The 15,130-nt window shown below is 37.2% G+C and overlaps 2 protein-coding genes across 2 annotated transcripts; both read left to right on the top strand.

Moving 5' to 3' along the window:
• Positions 1-4,204: 4,204 nt before the first annotated feature.
• Positions 4,205-4,630, top strand: LOC140152255 (uncharacterized). Its single transcript, XM_072174560.1, has one exon. The coding sequence runs from the start codon at positions 4,205-4,207 to the stop codon at positions 4,628-4,630; it is 426 nt and encodes a 141-aa protein (XP_072030661.1).
• Positions 4,631-4,679: 49 nt separating this feature from the next.
• LOC140152254 (uncharacterized) lies at positions 4,680-5,312 on the top strand. The gene has a single exon (XM_072174558.1). It carries the CDS (start codon positions 4,680-4,682, stop codon positions 5,310-5,312), a length of 633 nt encoding a protein of 210 aa, XP_072030659.1.
• Positions 5,313-15,130: the final 9,818 nt, after the last annotated feature.

Raw genomic sequence — 15,130 nt, 5'->3', positions numbered from 1 at the left:
TATCAGTATTAGATAGTTAATGTGCTATCAGCAGTACAAAGTAAATGTACTATCAGCAGTAGATAACAAATGTGCTATACACTCATAGAAATGACTTGTTCAAAAGGAGTAAGTTTGGACAACTCAAAAATAGTGTAAAAGTTGCCAAACCAAAATTCATTTTAGTTATCCGAACTTAAAAAATGCTGAAAAAGCTGAAAAAGTTCCGCCAACTAATCAACTTTGTTGGCATTACTTAAAAAGTTGATGTAAGTCGTTGCGTCAACTTTTTAAGTAATGCTAACTTCTGAATTCAAGTTCAGGGAACTTAGAAAATAAACAACCAGCAAACAAAAACGTTTTAAAAACGTTTTTAATAAGTTATATTTTGGCTTTTGGTTTACATAAAACGTTTTAATAACATTAAAATGTCGGGTTATATAAAGGTCATGAAAACGTTTTAAAACGTTTTGTTTGAAAACACACTACAACAATATTTTTAAAATGTTTTCAAAAATGTTATTGTAAACTATTTTTGCAAACATTATTTGCCAAATATTTTGTCAACACTTAAATAACATTATGTTAAAATATTTGCACCCAGCAAACACAGAAATGTTCTTAAAAGGTTTTTTTCAACACCTTTTAATAACATTTAAATGTCGGGTTATATAAAGGCCATGAAAACGTTTTTAAAACGTTATTGCAAATATTTTGGGCAAACATTTTTCGCAAAATATTTTTGTTTGCTGAGCAGTAGATTATCAAAAAATGATTTTTAATGTTATGAAAACGTTTTATACCCTTAATATACCCTTTATATAACCCGACATTTAAACGTTTTCTGACAACCTTTTATAACCTTTTGCGAATGATGTCGAAAACGTTTTGTCTTTGCTGGGAAGGTTCAAAGAACCAATTAGTTGAGTTATTGTAACTCAACATGTAAGTTGATATAACTCGTTCATATTAAGTTACTGGTACTTATTGTTTTGAGTTATTCCAATTTGGTACTTTGTTACTTAATTCACGTAATTGGGTCATTTTCTGCACAATTAGCAGTATTCAAATATTTATTTTTGTAATCAGTGCAAAATTTTGTATACTATAGCACACCTCTAGAAAATTATGCTAAACTAGGCTAGTTTCATTTTCTGGGTTGTAACAACTCAATAAAGTAAGTGCAAATGAGTGCGACCAATATAATGATATCGAGTCAGCGTTACTCAAAATTGTACGCGTTGGCATTACTCGGAAAGTTGACGCAACGACTTACATCAACTTACTACTGAGTAATGCCAACGAACAATTTCTATTAGTGTAGTAGATAGTAAATGTGCTATCAGTAGTAGATAGTAAATGTGCTATCAGCAGTAGATAGCAAATGTTCTCTCAGTATTAGATAGTGAATGTGCTATCAGCAGTACAAAGTAAATGTACTTTCAGCAGTAGATAGCAAATGTGCTATAGTAGATAGTAAATGTGCTATCAGCAGTATATAGTAAATGTGCTATCAGCAGTAGATATGTACTATCAGCAGTAGATAGCAAATGTGCTATCAGCAGTAGATAGCAAATGTGCTATCAGTAGTAGATAGTAAATGTGCTATCAGTAGTAGATAGTAAATGTGATATCAGCAGTAGATAGTAAATGTACTATCAGTAGTAGATAGTAAATGAGTTATTGTAACTCAACATGTAAGTTGATGTAACTCGTTCATATTAAGTTACTGGTACTTATTGTTTTGAGCTATTCCAATTTGGTACTTTGTTACTTAATTCACGTAATTGGGTCATTTTCTGCACAATTAGCATGCAGTATTCAAATATTTATTTTTGTAATCAGTGCAAAATTTTGTATACTATAGCACACCTCTAGAAAATTATGCTAAACTAGGCTAGTTTCATTTTCTGGGTTGTAACAACTCAATAAAGTAAGTGCAAATGAGTGCGACCAACATAATGATATCGAGTCAGCGTTACTCAAAATTGTACGCGTTGGCATTACTCGGAAAGTTGACGCAACGACTTACATCAACTTACTGAGTAATGCCAACGAACAATTTCTATGAGTGTAGTAGATAGTAAATGTGCTATCAGTAGTAGATAGTAAATGTGCTATCAGCAGTAGATAGCAAATGTTCTCTCAGTATTAGATAGTGAATGTGCTATCAGCAGTACAAAGTAAATGTACTTTCAGCAGTAGATAACAAATGTGCTATAGTAGATAGTAAATGTGCTATCAGCAGTATATAGTAAATGTGCTATCAGCAGTAGATATGTACTATCAGCAGTAGATAGCAAATGTGCTATCAGCAGTAAATAGCAAATGTGCTATCAGTAGTAGATAGTAAATGTGCTATCAGTAGTAGATAGTAAATGTGATATCAGCAGTAGATAGTAAATGTACTATCAGTAGTAGATAGTAAATGAGTTATTGTAACTCAACATGTAAGTTGATGTAACTCGTTCATATTAAGTTACTGGTACTTATTGTTTTGAGCTATTCCAATTTGGTACTTTGTTACTTAATTCACGTAATTGGGTCATTTTCTGCACAATTAGCATGCAGTATTCAAATATTTATTTTTGTAATCAGTGCAAAATTTTGTATACTATAGCACACCTCTAGAAAATTATGCTAAACTAGGCTAGTTTCATTTTCTGGGTTGTAACAACTCAATAAAGTAAGTGCAAATGAGTGCGACCAACATAATGATATCGAGTCAGCGTTACTCAAAATTGTACGCGTTGGCATTACTCGGAAAGTTGACGCAACGACTTACATCAACTTACTGAGTAATGCCAACGAACAATTTCTATGAGTGTAGTAGATAGTAAATGTGCTATCAGTAGTAGATAGTAAATGTGCTATCAGCAGTAGATAGCAAATGTTCTCTCAGTATTAGATAGTGAATGTGCTATCAGCAGTACAAAGTAAATGTACTTTCAGCAGTAGATAACAAATGTGCTATAGTAGATAGTAAATGTGCTATCAGCAGTATATAGTAAATGTGCTATCAGCAGTAGATATGTACTATCAGCAGTAGATAGCAAATGTGCTATCAGCAGTAAATAGCAAATGTGCTATCAGTAGTAGATAGTAAATGTGCTATCAGTAGTAGATAGTAAATGTGATATCAGCAGTAGATAGTAAATGTACTATCAGTAGTAGATAGTAAATGAGTTATTGTATTAACTCAACATGTAAGTTGATGTAACTCGTTCATATTAAGTTACTGGTACTTTGTTCTCTGTTGTCAACATGTTCTCTGTTGACAAGGGGCAGTCTTCATTGAACAGCTCTTCCTCAGAGCGAACAAACCTTTAATTTAGCAGATAGGCGAGGTCTGCTTGTTTTCTGTTGACAAGGGGCAGTCTTCAGTGAACGGCTCTTTTCAGAGCCACCAAAACTTACAAAATCAGCAGATAGGCGAGATCTGCTTGTTTCTGTTGACAAGGGGCAGTCTTCAGCAAACGGCTCTTTTCAGAGCCACCAAAACTTACAAATTCAGCAGATAGGCGAGATCTGCTTGTTTCTGTAGACAAGGGGCAGTCTTCAGCAAACGGCTCTTTTCAGAGCCACCAAAACCTTTATATTAGCAGATAGGCGAGATCTGCTAGTTCTTTGTAGACAAGGGGCAGTCTTCATTGAACGGTTCTTTTCAGAGCCACCAAAACTTACAAAATCAGCAGATAGGCGAGATCTGCTAGTTTCTGTTGACAAGGGGCAGTCTTCAGCAAACGGCTCTTTTCAGAGTCATCAGTAGACAAGGGGCGGTATACATGTCTCATTCTTAGGTACTTTGTCCTGAAGAAGTCAGAGCTACTCCTGACGAAAGCTTGACAGTTCTAAACTTGTCCGACGGCGAACCCGCTAAAAGAACCTACTAATTGTTATGAATTCCCGTCGTAAAAGCCTATCCCACAATTTGATTAACCTCTACGGGGAGGACGGCAAGAAATATTCAAAGAAATATAAGAAACTACTATGCAAGAATGCTACACTGCACAATCAATTGCTCTTCCTACGAAGATGCAGAGACAATGATATTGTTCCTAAAGGTCTAATGCCCACAACGGGTCTCAAGTCTAATAAAGCAAAACGCATTATGCTACAAGCTGGTCTATCTCTTGTCAGAGCCACGATTAATGAAAATCGACAGCAAATGCAACGTATATCCAATGAAATAATCAAACGTACAATTGGCTTAAAGATAATATGAATGAAATGGATTTTAAAACTGTCACGTGTGGCCAAGATAGCAGCCGACAAAACATACTCACGTGTTAAGCAAGAACATCTTCAGAAATTTGCCCGTCTAAAACAAGAAAACCTGCCGGTCAACATCCTAAGGCGGGATTGGCGAAATAAGAGTGACTTTCCTCAAAATACAGTCCGCAATGAAAGTAGTAGGGAACTTAGTGAATCTGAAAATGCTATCTTAAGCAAAGGCATGAATTTCTCACCAACTCCAACGAGCATTCCGGTCAAAGAGTTAATAGCGGCGACCGAACACGGCTTAAAAGACTTATGTGAAGGTGAAGCCAACCTAGTGCGAAGTGATGTTCTCAGGGTTCTCAAGAAAGCCAAAGTTCCTCAACCAAATATATCTCGAGAAGAGAGAAGCGTTGAATTCACTCAAGAATGATGATTCAATAATTGTCCTTCCAGCAGACAAGGGGCGGTCTACCGTTGTTATGGACAAAGATAAGTACCAAGAGAAAATGAACAACTTATTGTCTGAAGGCGATACTTATCAGGTCATGAAGAAAGATCCCACCCTATCACTTGAACGCAAGATAGGTAAGGCCATCTCTGAGTTGAAAGAACAGAACAAGGTTGATAAGAAAAAGGCATCACATTTAACACCTAAGCACACTGTGTCTCCACGTATATATGGTCTACCGAAGATTCACAAAGAAAACATGCCACTTAGACCTATTGTCAGCTCAATCAATTCACCATGCTACAATTTAGCGAAACACCTAGCGGATATATTGACACCCTTATCAGGGAAAGGCACTTCCTACATCAAGAACTCGCAACATTTTGTTGAAAAGGCAGGGCAAATACCCATAGAACCAGGTGACTTATTGGTCAGTTTTGATGTGGTATCATTATTCACTAATGTACCAATTGATGATGCTAGTAAGATTATAGGAGATATCTTGCGTGATGATGATACACTTAAAAACAGAACACGCATGACAAGCGATGAGATCGTAGAACTTATGAAGTTATGCCTCACATCTACGTACTTCAAATGGCAAGGGAAATTCTATGAACAAAAAGAGGGTCAGGCAATGGGTTCACCCCTCTCTCCCCAATAACATCTAATATCTTCATGGAACACTTTGAAACCAAAGCACTAGATACGTATCCTTTGAAACCCGTTGCTTGGTTCAGATTTGTTGATGACACATTCGTCGTCTGGCGACATGGCAAAGACGAACTGGTCAAATTCCTAAGTCATCTCAACAATCAACACAAGTGTATCCAGTTCACAATGGAGATTGAAGAGGCGGGTGGCACACCTTTCCTTGATGTCAAAGTGCAGAGATCAGACACTAGCTTGAGTTTCGCCATATACCGAAAACCCACTCATACTGATCAATATCTTCATTTTAACTCCAGTCACCATATGTCTGCCACGAACAGTGTTGTCAATACACTGGTTCACAGAGCACTGACTCTGTGTGATGAAGAACATCGAAAAGATGAACTCAAACACATTGAAAAAGCGTTGAACAAGAATGGCTATCCCTCAAACCTCATTCACAAGGCAATCAAGAAACAGACAGGAGAACGATCAGAAGAATTGGTGGACGATGAACACAAAGGCGTTACCTTCATGCCATATATCAAAGGTGTATCAGACAAAATCTGTCGGTTTCTAAACCGATCAGGGGTCAAAACATTCTACTCTAGGTCGGCCAAATTAAGAGACATCCTAAGCCACCCAAAAGATCCTCTGCCCAAGGATCGTGCACCACGTGTGTACTCTATACCTTGCAGTTGTGGTGAGCAATACATAGGCCAAACCAAACGACCACTAAAGGTCAGAATATCTGAACACCGAAGAGCCACAAGACAAAAGAAAGAAGAAGGCTCGGCATTAGCTGAACATGCTTGCAAAGAAGGCCATGAACCTCTGTGGGACGAAACAACAAAACTGGCACAAGTTTCTCACTTGGGGATGAGGTTGACCCGTGAAGCGTTGGAAATCAGAGTTAATGAAACTTCTACTATCAATAGAAATGACGGCAAAGACATCAGTCGTATGTGGCGCTCTCTATTTTCAAACAACCAATCATAGAGCCGCTAATCTTATCACATCGTATGTGGCGCTCTCTATTTTCAAACAACCAATCACAGAGCCGCTAATCTGTACCACGTCCGCAATTAAGTGATATAAACGCTCATCGTGCATACAATCAATCAATTGGTCCATGAGTGGCCAAACGGTTCCTGGTAAGCCGTATACTTCTATTACACTATATGCAGTCTACATGTTTAGCAGATAGGCGAGGTCTGCTTGTTTTCTGTTGACAAGGGGCAGTCTTCAGTGAACGGCTCTTTTCAGAGCCACCAAAACTTACAAAATCAGCAGATAGGCGAGATCTGCTTGTTTCTGTTGACAAGGGGCAGTCTTCAGCAAACGGCTCTTTTCAGAGCCACCAAAACTTACAAATTCAGCAGATAGGCGAGATCTGCTTGTTTCTGTAGACAAGGGCAGTCTTCAGCAAACGGCTCTTTTCAGAGCCACCAAAACCTTTATATTAGCAGATAGGCGAGATCTGCTAGTTCTTTGTATTCATGGGGCAGTCTTCATTGAACGGTTCTTTTCAGAGCCACCAAAACTTACAAAATCAGCAGATAGGCGAGATCTGCTAGTTTCTGTTGACAAGGGGCAGTCTTCAGCAAACGGCTCTTTTCAGAGTCATCAGTAGACAAGGGGCGGTCTACATGTCTCATTTGTAGGTACTTTGTCCTAAAGAAGTCAGAGCTACTCCTGACGAAAGCTTGACAGTTCTAAACTTGTCCGACGGCGAACCCGCTAAAAGAACCTACTAATTACTGGTACTTATTGTTTTGAGCTATTCCAATTTGGTACTTTGTTACTTAATTCACGTAATTGGGTCATTTTCTGCACAATTAGCATGCAGTATTCAAATATTTATTTTTGTAATCAGTGCAAAATTTTGTATACTATAGCACACCTCTAGAAAATTATGCTAAACTAGGCTAGTTTCATTTTCTGAGTTGTAAGAACTCAATAAAGTAAGTGCAAATGAGTGCGACCAACATAATGATATCGAGTCAGCGTTACTCAAAATTGTACGCGTTGGCATTACTCGGAAAGTTGACGCAACGACTTACATCAACTTACTACTGAGTAATGCCAACGAACAATTTCTATTAGTGTAGTAGATAGTAAATGTGCTATCAGTAGTAGATAGTAAATGTGCTATCAGCAGTAGATAGCAAATGTTCTATCAGTATTAGATAGTGAATGTGCTATCAGCAGTACAAAGTAAATGTACTTTCAGCAGTAGATAGCAAATGTGCTATAGTAGATAGTAAATGTGCTATCAGCAGTAGATAGTAAATGTGCTATCAGCAGTAGATATGTACTATCAGCAGTAGGTAGCAAATGCGATATCAATATATAGTAGTATTATGACTCAGATTTGATGTGAAGATCCACTAACCAGTTATCTGATTACTAGAAATTAAACCAAATACATGGCTAGTAGATCTTCCATCTGAGACGGGGAAAGACTCAACAGAAACAAACGGAGAGCAAAATATAACTTCACAAATGAACTTTAATTTCTCATCAACAAAGTGATCACAATAATTTAATAGATGAGCGAAATATTCTTAGTTCATCCTCCGGCTATGGCTGGCTGACAACTGCCCCGAATAATAGTCCGGGGTAATTGAGGAGAGAACGCCGCGGAGCGATATATATTTAAATTAGCTATGGCAAGCAAATAGCGTCATAACACACGCTCTGCCTTTCTTGAATTGGCGCCTGACAATTCTAATTTTAAGAATATAACTTTTTAAAATAGCAATTTGAATTGATTCAACATATGATTTAAAAATAATTATATCTTTTTAACATAAACTTTAACATCAGACATAACATTCATCAAGTAACTGCATGACTAATAATTAACTGCATCTTTTTATCTGAAACATTTAACTCCAAAACACAATTGGATGGGGAGAAAATTATTTTAAAAACAACATCTTTTAAAACTCTGAAGCTCGTACAGCAGACAAGGAAAAAGGGGAAAGGGGATGACAAACTAACACAATTCTGAAAGACATCGACCAAGACCTTGCACAATCCCCAAACTGGGCATTTACAATGTCAAGTTCCATGTGTTTCAGAAAGTGCGAAGATCTTACTCTACACCTTAAACTACACCTTAAAATTAACCCTAGAGTTCATAATCTTGAATCGCTGAATCCATGGCCAGTAGATCCACCGCTGTCGACTTGATCCCATTCGCTGCACTGTACTTGACGCTGATCTTGACGTTGAACTTGACACTTGCGTGATGAACTTGACATTTAACTTGTCGGTGTGATTCAGATCATGTTTTCCATAAAATTTTAAACATGACGTAATAAAAATTGCTTTTGCAATTAGACGATAACTGATGACGGATGTCAATATAAATAACAGACGAATTAATTTCTTCATATAATTGCAGTTTTCAATGTACCAACATTGTAAAATAAGACGCAGTTCCTCCCGTAGATACAGTACTTGACGAACACGACGAAACAATTCCACACGACGGAATTGCACTTAGACATTCAGCGCTGAAGACCAATACCTTGATAATATTTGATTCAGAATATAACGGGCTTACATGAAAATCGTATGCAAAGTTCTATAGAAAAAGGTTTTAAAGTTGCAACATTCTTTGCATGAAATGATGTCATGTATCAGGTCACAGTTAATAACCCGTATAATATTTCTTTATTTCTGAATCAAATCTTATTCTGGAATCACACAAATATTGTACTGACGAAAATTCACAATCATTTCAGAATCACACATATTGCATACCAACTGGAACAAAATTCTTCTGTGTCAAGTTCAAATCCAAATGCACCTATTGTTCAGATGATTGACCACGAAAATGACCGAAGAACTCCATAATCCATTCAGCACGACTCGAATTCTCTGAAATATAAACTCAAGCCAAATACACAGTATAAGTATAACACATACATACTATCTAATCTATAATCATAAGAATACCGTATACCATATACAATATAACATGAAATACAGTATTTCATCATAACATAACACACGCTTCCTTTCTTAAATTCTTCACAAATTTTGAAAAATTAACACAGCCAAAATTCCATAAACACGCAATTTTCAATTCAAAAAATTCATAATTGAAATTACAATCTGCTTTATTCTTCACATAATTTGAAAAATGAATACATCCAAAATTCCATAAACACGCAATTGTCAAAATTTCATAAATTACAATCTGCTCTATGCACAACATTAGTATTACAAAATTTAATTGCAACACATTCATCTGCTTTTGCCAGATATCTTCACAGGATTACTTTTCAAAATTCCAAAGCAGCTGGGTTTAAATTATCAGCAGGCTCCCAAGTATTTCTGGAACTTGGGAAATCACGCCACTTGATAAGATACTGAAGCTTGTTGTCCCTGTACCTACCACGTAATATCTTCTCTACTTCATACTCACTACTTGTGGTAACAGGAGTCAAAGGTAGACCCGGTATAAAAGATGTGCGCTTATCCAATTCTTGGTATGCCATAAGTGGGGCAAACGAGTCATCTGGACAATCAGCATCTACAACATCTTCTAGAGGATCCTTTGCACAAAATCTTTGGGCATGACATGATTTTCTGGTCTGGCATATCGATCATAGGCAAACTTCATTCGATTAACATGCACTGGGGCTGACATCAACTTATTGTTTGTCAGATTTCGAACACGGAAATTCACGGGCCCCGTTTGCTCTACGAGTAAGTATGGTCCTGACCAAAATTTCATGAGCTTCTTGGACAAGCCTGGTTGAGTGGCTGGAATATATAACCAAATTGTATCACCCACCTGAAACTGTACATCACTTGCATGTTCATCATAACGGTCTTTCATGCTAGCTTGATTAAGTTCAAGATGTTGCTTAGATATTGCACGGAACACTTCTAATTGAGATACCAAATGATGGATATGTTCTCTCACTGTCTTCTCTGGGTATTCACTCTTAGCCATCAATGTCACATCCAGGGGTAGTCTTGCTTCCCTGCCATATAATAAAAAGAAAGGGCTAAATCCTACAGAATTGTCTGCTGGTGTAGACCTATATGCAAATTGAATGGCTGGAATATACTCATCCCAGTTTGTCTGATACTCATTAGCATAGTGTGACAAGGTATCTAAGATAACAGAGTTAAAACGTTCCTGAATAGCATTACACTGTGGATGATAACTACTTGTATTCAACTTCGATGTACGCATAATTCTACACACTTCAAGCACCAGTTTACTGAGGAAATTTGTACCTCGATCACTAAGCAAATATTGCGGACAACCATGTTGACATATAATATGATCAAAGAATGCTCTAGCTACAGTGGCTGCATCAATAGTCTTAATTGGAACTAAGATAGGCCATCTGGTACAGTGATCTGTAAAACACAATACATACCGATTACCATTGGTTGTAATAGGTAGAGGACCCAAGATATCCACACTTACACGTTCAAATGCACTGGGGACCTTCATGGTCATCATGGGAGCTCTAACTTTGTGTCTATGTGTTTTCCGCCCAGCACAAGATATACACGATCTTACCCAATTGTCAACATCTCTATACATACGTTTCCAGAAATATCTTTGGCGGATTTTGTGATATGTTCTCTGAAAACCAAAATGAGCTGCTAAAACATTATCATGACAGTTGTTAAGTATGATATCAATCATGGTTACAGGTATATAAAATTGCACAGTATTTCTTTCTGGCATGTGACGTTTGGCGGGTGTGTGCCATATATGATACAAAATACCTTCATGGACATAGTATTTGTCTGACTGCAATAAAATATCACGTGCTTGTCTTTGATTATCAGGCAATATGTCTTCATCCAAAAATCTTATCATGGGACCAGCAAAAGGATCAGCTAATTGAGCATCTTTGAAATGGTCCACATTAACATCAGTTGGTAAAGAAGGAACTTTTTGAATTTCTACATACTTTTTGTCTCCATCCAGTCGTCTATTCCTCTGAAATCTCAGATTTCGAACAGTATTCACTTCTGGATCTGGCTTTGTCTCTGACGCAGGAGAATCATTGATAACATCATCAGTCATTGTCTCCAAGCCACATTCTGTCCAGTTTGAATCTGTTGCTGAGGAAGTAGGGGAGTCAACATGATATGAGTTACATGAATTACAAGATTCTGACACTTGAGTTGGTATTCTACTTAGTGCATCTGCATTACCATTCTTACATCCTCGTTTATGGACTACTTCATAAGTATATGATTGTAACTTCAGTACCCATCTTGCGAGGCGACCTGTTGTACGCTTTTGACCAAACAACCATTTCAATGCACAGTGATCAGTCTGAATTATGAACTTTACAGTATGTTGAAGGTATGGGGAATATTTCTTAATCCCTTCAACTACAGCCAAAGCTTCAAATTCAGTAGTTGTATACGCCTTTTCGGAATCATGCAAAGCTCTACCTCCATAACAAATTACCTTCTCTTCACCATCTTGTACCTGTGCTAAAATGAAACCAAGACCTTTTATACTGGCGTCTGTTTGCAACATAAATTGAGTACCATCAAAACGAGGGTAGGCAAGAATTGGAGGTTCTACTAGCTTTTGTTTCAGGATTTCAAACGCTTCTGCACACTCTTTTGACCAAATAAATTGAACATCTTTCCGAGTGAGATATGTTAAAGGTGCGGCTATTTTACTGTAATCTCTAATGTACTTCCTATAATAGCCTACAAAACCTAGAAATGATCTTACTTCCGATACCTTCGTTGGAACTGGATACTCTTGGACTACTTTGGTTTTCTCTGGATCAGTAGCTATCCCATCTTTACTTACAATGTGTCCTAAATAACGTACCTGTTCTTGAGCAAATGTACACTTTTTAGGCTTGAGCTTCAAATTGGCTTCTCTCAACCTCTGAAATACTTGTCTCAAATGATCTACATGTTCATTAAAAGAATTGGAAAACACTATTACATCATCAAGATATATTAATACAAATTTCCAATTTAAACCTCTGAACACTTCTTGCATAACTCTTTGAAACGTGGCTGGAGAATTTGTACACCCCATTGGCATTACATTAAACTCATACAAACCATCTTGTGTAATGAAAGCACTCTTTTGTTTTGAGCTTTCTTCAAGTCCAATTTGGTAATAACCTGACGCTAAATCTAGTGTGGAAAAATAATTTGGTGTTCCTGCGCCTAAGCTATCTAATGCATCATCTATGTGAGGTAAAGGAAAATTATTCTTTTCCACAATTTGGTTACATAATCTCATATCACAACAGAATCTTAGTGTACCATCAGGTTTAGGAATCATTACAACAGGAAAACTCCAACTACTGGTGGATTCTCTGATTAAACCATCTTCTAACATCTGATTGACTTGTTTACGTATTTCTGCTTGCACATGAGGAGGTTGTCTATAAGGACGACATTTGATTGGCGGATGATTACCAGTTCTTATGACATGCTCAATTTTCGTATATCTTCCTCTAGGACTATCTTTGGTTTGAAAAACGTCTACATACTCAGATATAAGATCAGATAACATATCTGAATCGGTTTCAGTTAAATGAGAATCATTGAAATTGACCTGAGAAAGAACTTCACGTACCTTAGGATCTGGCGAATTCTGTGCCTTTACATGGACTGATGCTACAGGTACTTCATCTACTACAGAGTCATCTATATCGGTAAAATGAATGATTTCACTGTTTTTTACAAGTGTAAATGTACCAAGTTTTGTTCTAGGATACAACACAATTGGTTCATTGCTAGTGTTTAACACAAGTAATTGAGTACTACAACTAGATTTGTTAGCAATAGGTTGAACACTTGATACTGTATTGGCAATCAATACTCCTAAAGCAGTGACTCTCCGACCTCCCTGACATAATCCTATTGTGCCTTTTGGAAGATTATTCGATAACCTCGCACGCACCACTGATTGTGAATGAGGCGGAATTTCTTGCCTTTCAATTACACGTAAATTACTCCTCTTAAACAATCGCAATTTCTGTGTGTTAAAATCTAATCTGGCCTTATGCTGTTTTAGGAACCTCTTTCCCAACATGATTTCCTGACTAAGATTTCGAGCAATATACATTGGCACGAGAAATTTTGTACCTTCAATAAACAACGGAACAACAACAAAACCACTGATTTGCAACACAGATTTGTTAGCGGTACGGGCTTTTGTTAATCGCGGTTTTGACACTACAATTTGGTGTGACAATTCCAAAGAATGCCAGTACTCATGATCGATTAGATTCATTGTACAACCAGTGTCAATTAAACAGTCAATGTTTTGGCTACCAATAGTGACAGAAATATAAACTTCTTCATCAAAATCTGTTTCAACGTTATCACTATCGCATTCAGACGCGGCAAAATTTGAATCAAATTTTCCATTGCGCGGAACTAAGCTGAATTACACGGAGAATTACTGCTCTTGTTTACATTACAATCATTCGAAATAAATTTCTGTACAGTTTGTGCGTGTATTACCTGTTCATCAGTTGGATACAAAGTATGACTCCGATGACAATTTAATCGTTCAGGTAAGATACCTATTTTCCCATCTGAATTTTCCTGAACTTGTTTTGAATCCACACTTTGAATAGTATCAGATGGGTCATTTAGTTTAAAGGACGCCCATCAATATGGAACCTTTCATAACAACGACGACGCATATGATTATATCGTCCACATCTATAGCATACAATGGGCGGCCTGAAATTTCTGGACTGGCCTGAGTTGAATGACCCCTTTGCATTGTTATGTGCTTGATGAGGCGACTGATATTGATTACGATGAGTTCGTTCAACCCTTTGTTCGGCGTCTCTAACTGATTGAACCATCTGAATGTTTCGAACATCTTTTTCCAAACTCTTGAATCTATCGTCCATACTCTGTAAGCCAGTCATTACATCATTTAATGAAAATTCACCTTCTGGCTTGACTGAAAAAACTGAACTTGAAGGGGGAATAGAAACTGTATCTTTTACGGTTTCATTCACTAGCACTCCCAATCTAGCAAAGTCAATAGCCTCCCTGAACGTTTTTGGCTCCCTGGAAATTACAAACCCTCTGTTAACTGGCAAAAGTCCACGAACAAAACAAGAGATTTGATCCGCTGTAGGCTTACCTAATTGGCTACATATTTTCATTATCTCTGCGGCATAATCATCAATTGATTCACTACTTGCCTGTTTTCGCGACAGAAGTTTTGATTCTAGGTGCCATTTCCAGCGCTCACCCTCAAAATTGTCTTTCAGGGCTTGCTTGATGGTCGCTATAGAAGCCGTCTGTTCTTCATTCAGACTATTAAAAAATATTAACGCATTATCAGCCAACCTTGTTTGGAATGCCAATTTCTGTTTTGGCGTTGTAAAATTTGCCAAAATTGCATGCGCGTCGAACTGTCTACAGAATTCATCGAAATCCTCCGACGGTCGGCCATGATAGATCCGACTAAAACCCGCCATACAATATTTTGTAGCCATCGCTACCCCTTCAGCTTGACCACCCGCACCTTCACCTGCACCTTCAGGGGCGTGAGCCATAAATTAATTTAATCACTCTACAAAAAATTTCGCGCCACAAATCAACTTTTGGGGGAAATCTATATCAATGAAGCAAGCGTGAATTTTTCTTAAAATTACCAAAATATCACATAATATATATATATATATACAATGAATCAATCCAATATTGCTATAATAAATAATAATACCAAATTAACTTATTATGACTCAGATTTGATGTGAAGATCCACTAACCAGTTATCTGATTACTAGAAATTAAACCAAATACATGGCTAGTAGATCTTCCATC

The sequence above is a fragment of the Amphiura filiformis genome, chromosome 5, assembly GCF_039555335.1.
Source record: "Amphiura filiformis chromosome 5, Afil_fr2py, whole genome shotgun sequence".
NCBI classification, from domain to species: Eukaryota; Metazoa; Echinodermata; class Ophiuroidea; order Amphilepidida; family Amphiuridae; genus Amphiura; species Amphiura filiformis.
Note: the sequence above shows the minus strand (reverse complement) of the source record. Positions and strands in the feature narration are given on the sequence as shown.

Bases quoted from the DNA above. Each gene is read 5' to 3' on its own strand.
- LOC140152254 (XM_072174558.1), top strand. From the start codon at position 4,680: ATGGACAAAGATAAGTACCAAGAGAAAATGAACAACTTATTGTCTGAA.
- LOC140152255 (XM_072174560.1), top strand. From the start codon at position 4,205: ATGAAATGGATTTTAAAACTGTCACGTGTGGCCAAGATAGCAGCCGAC.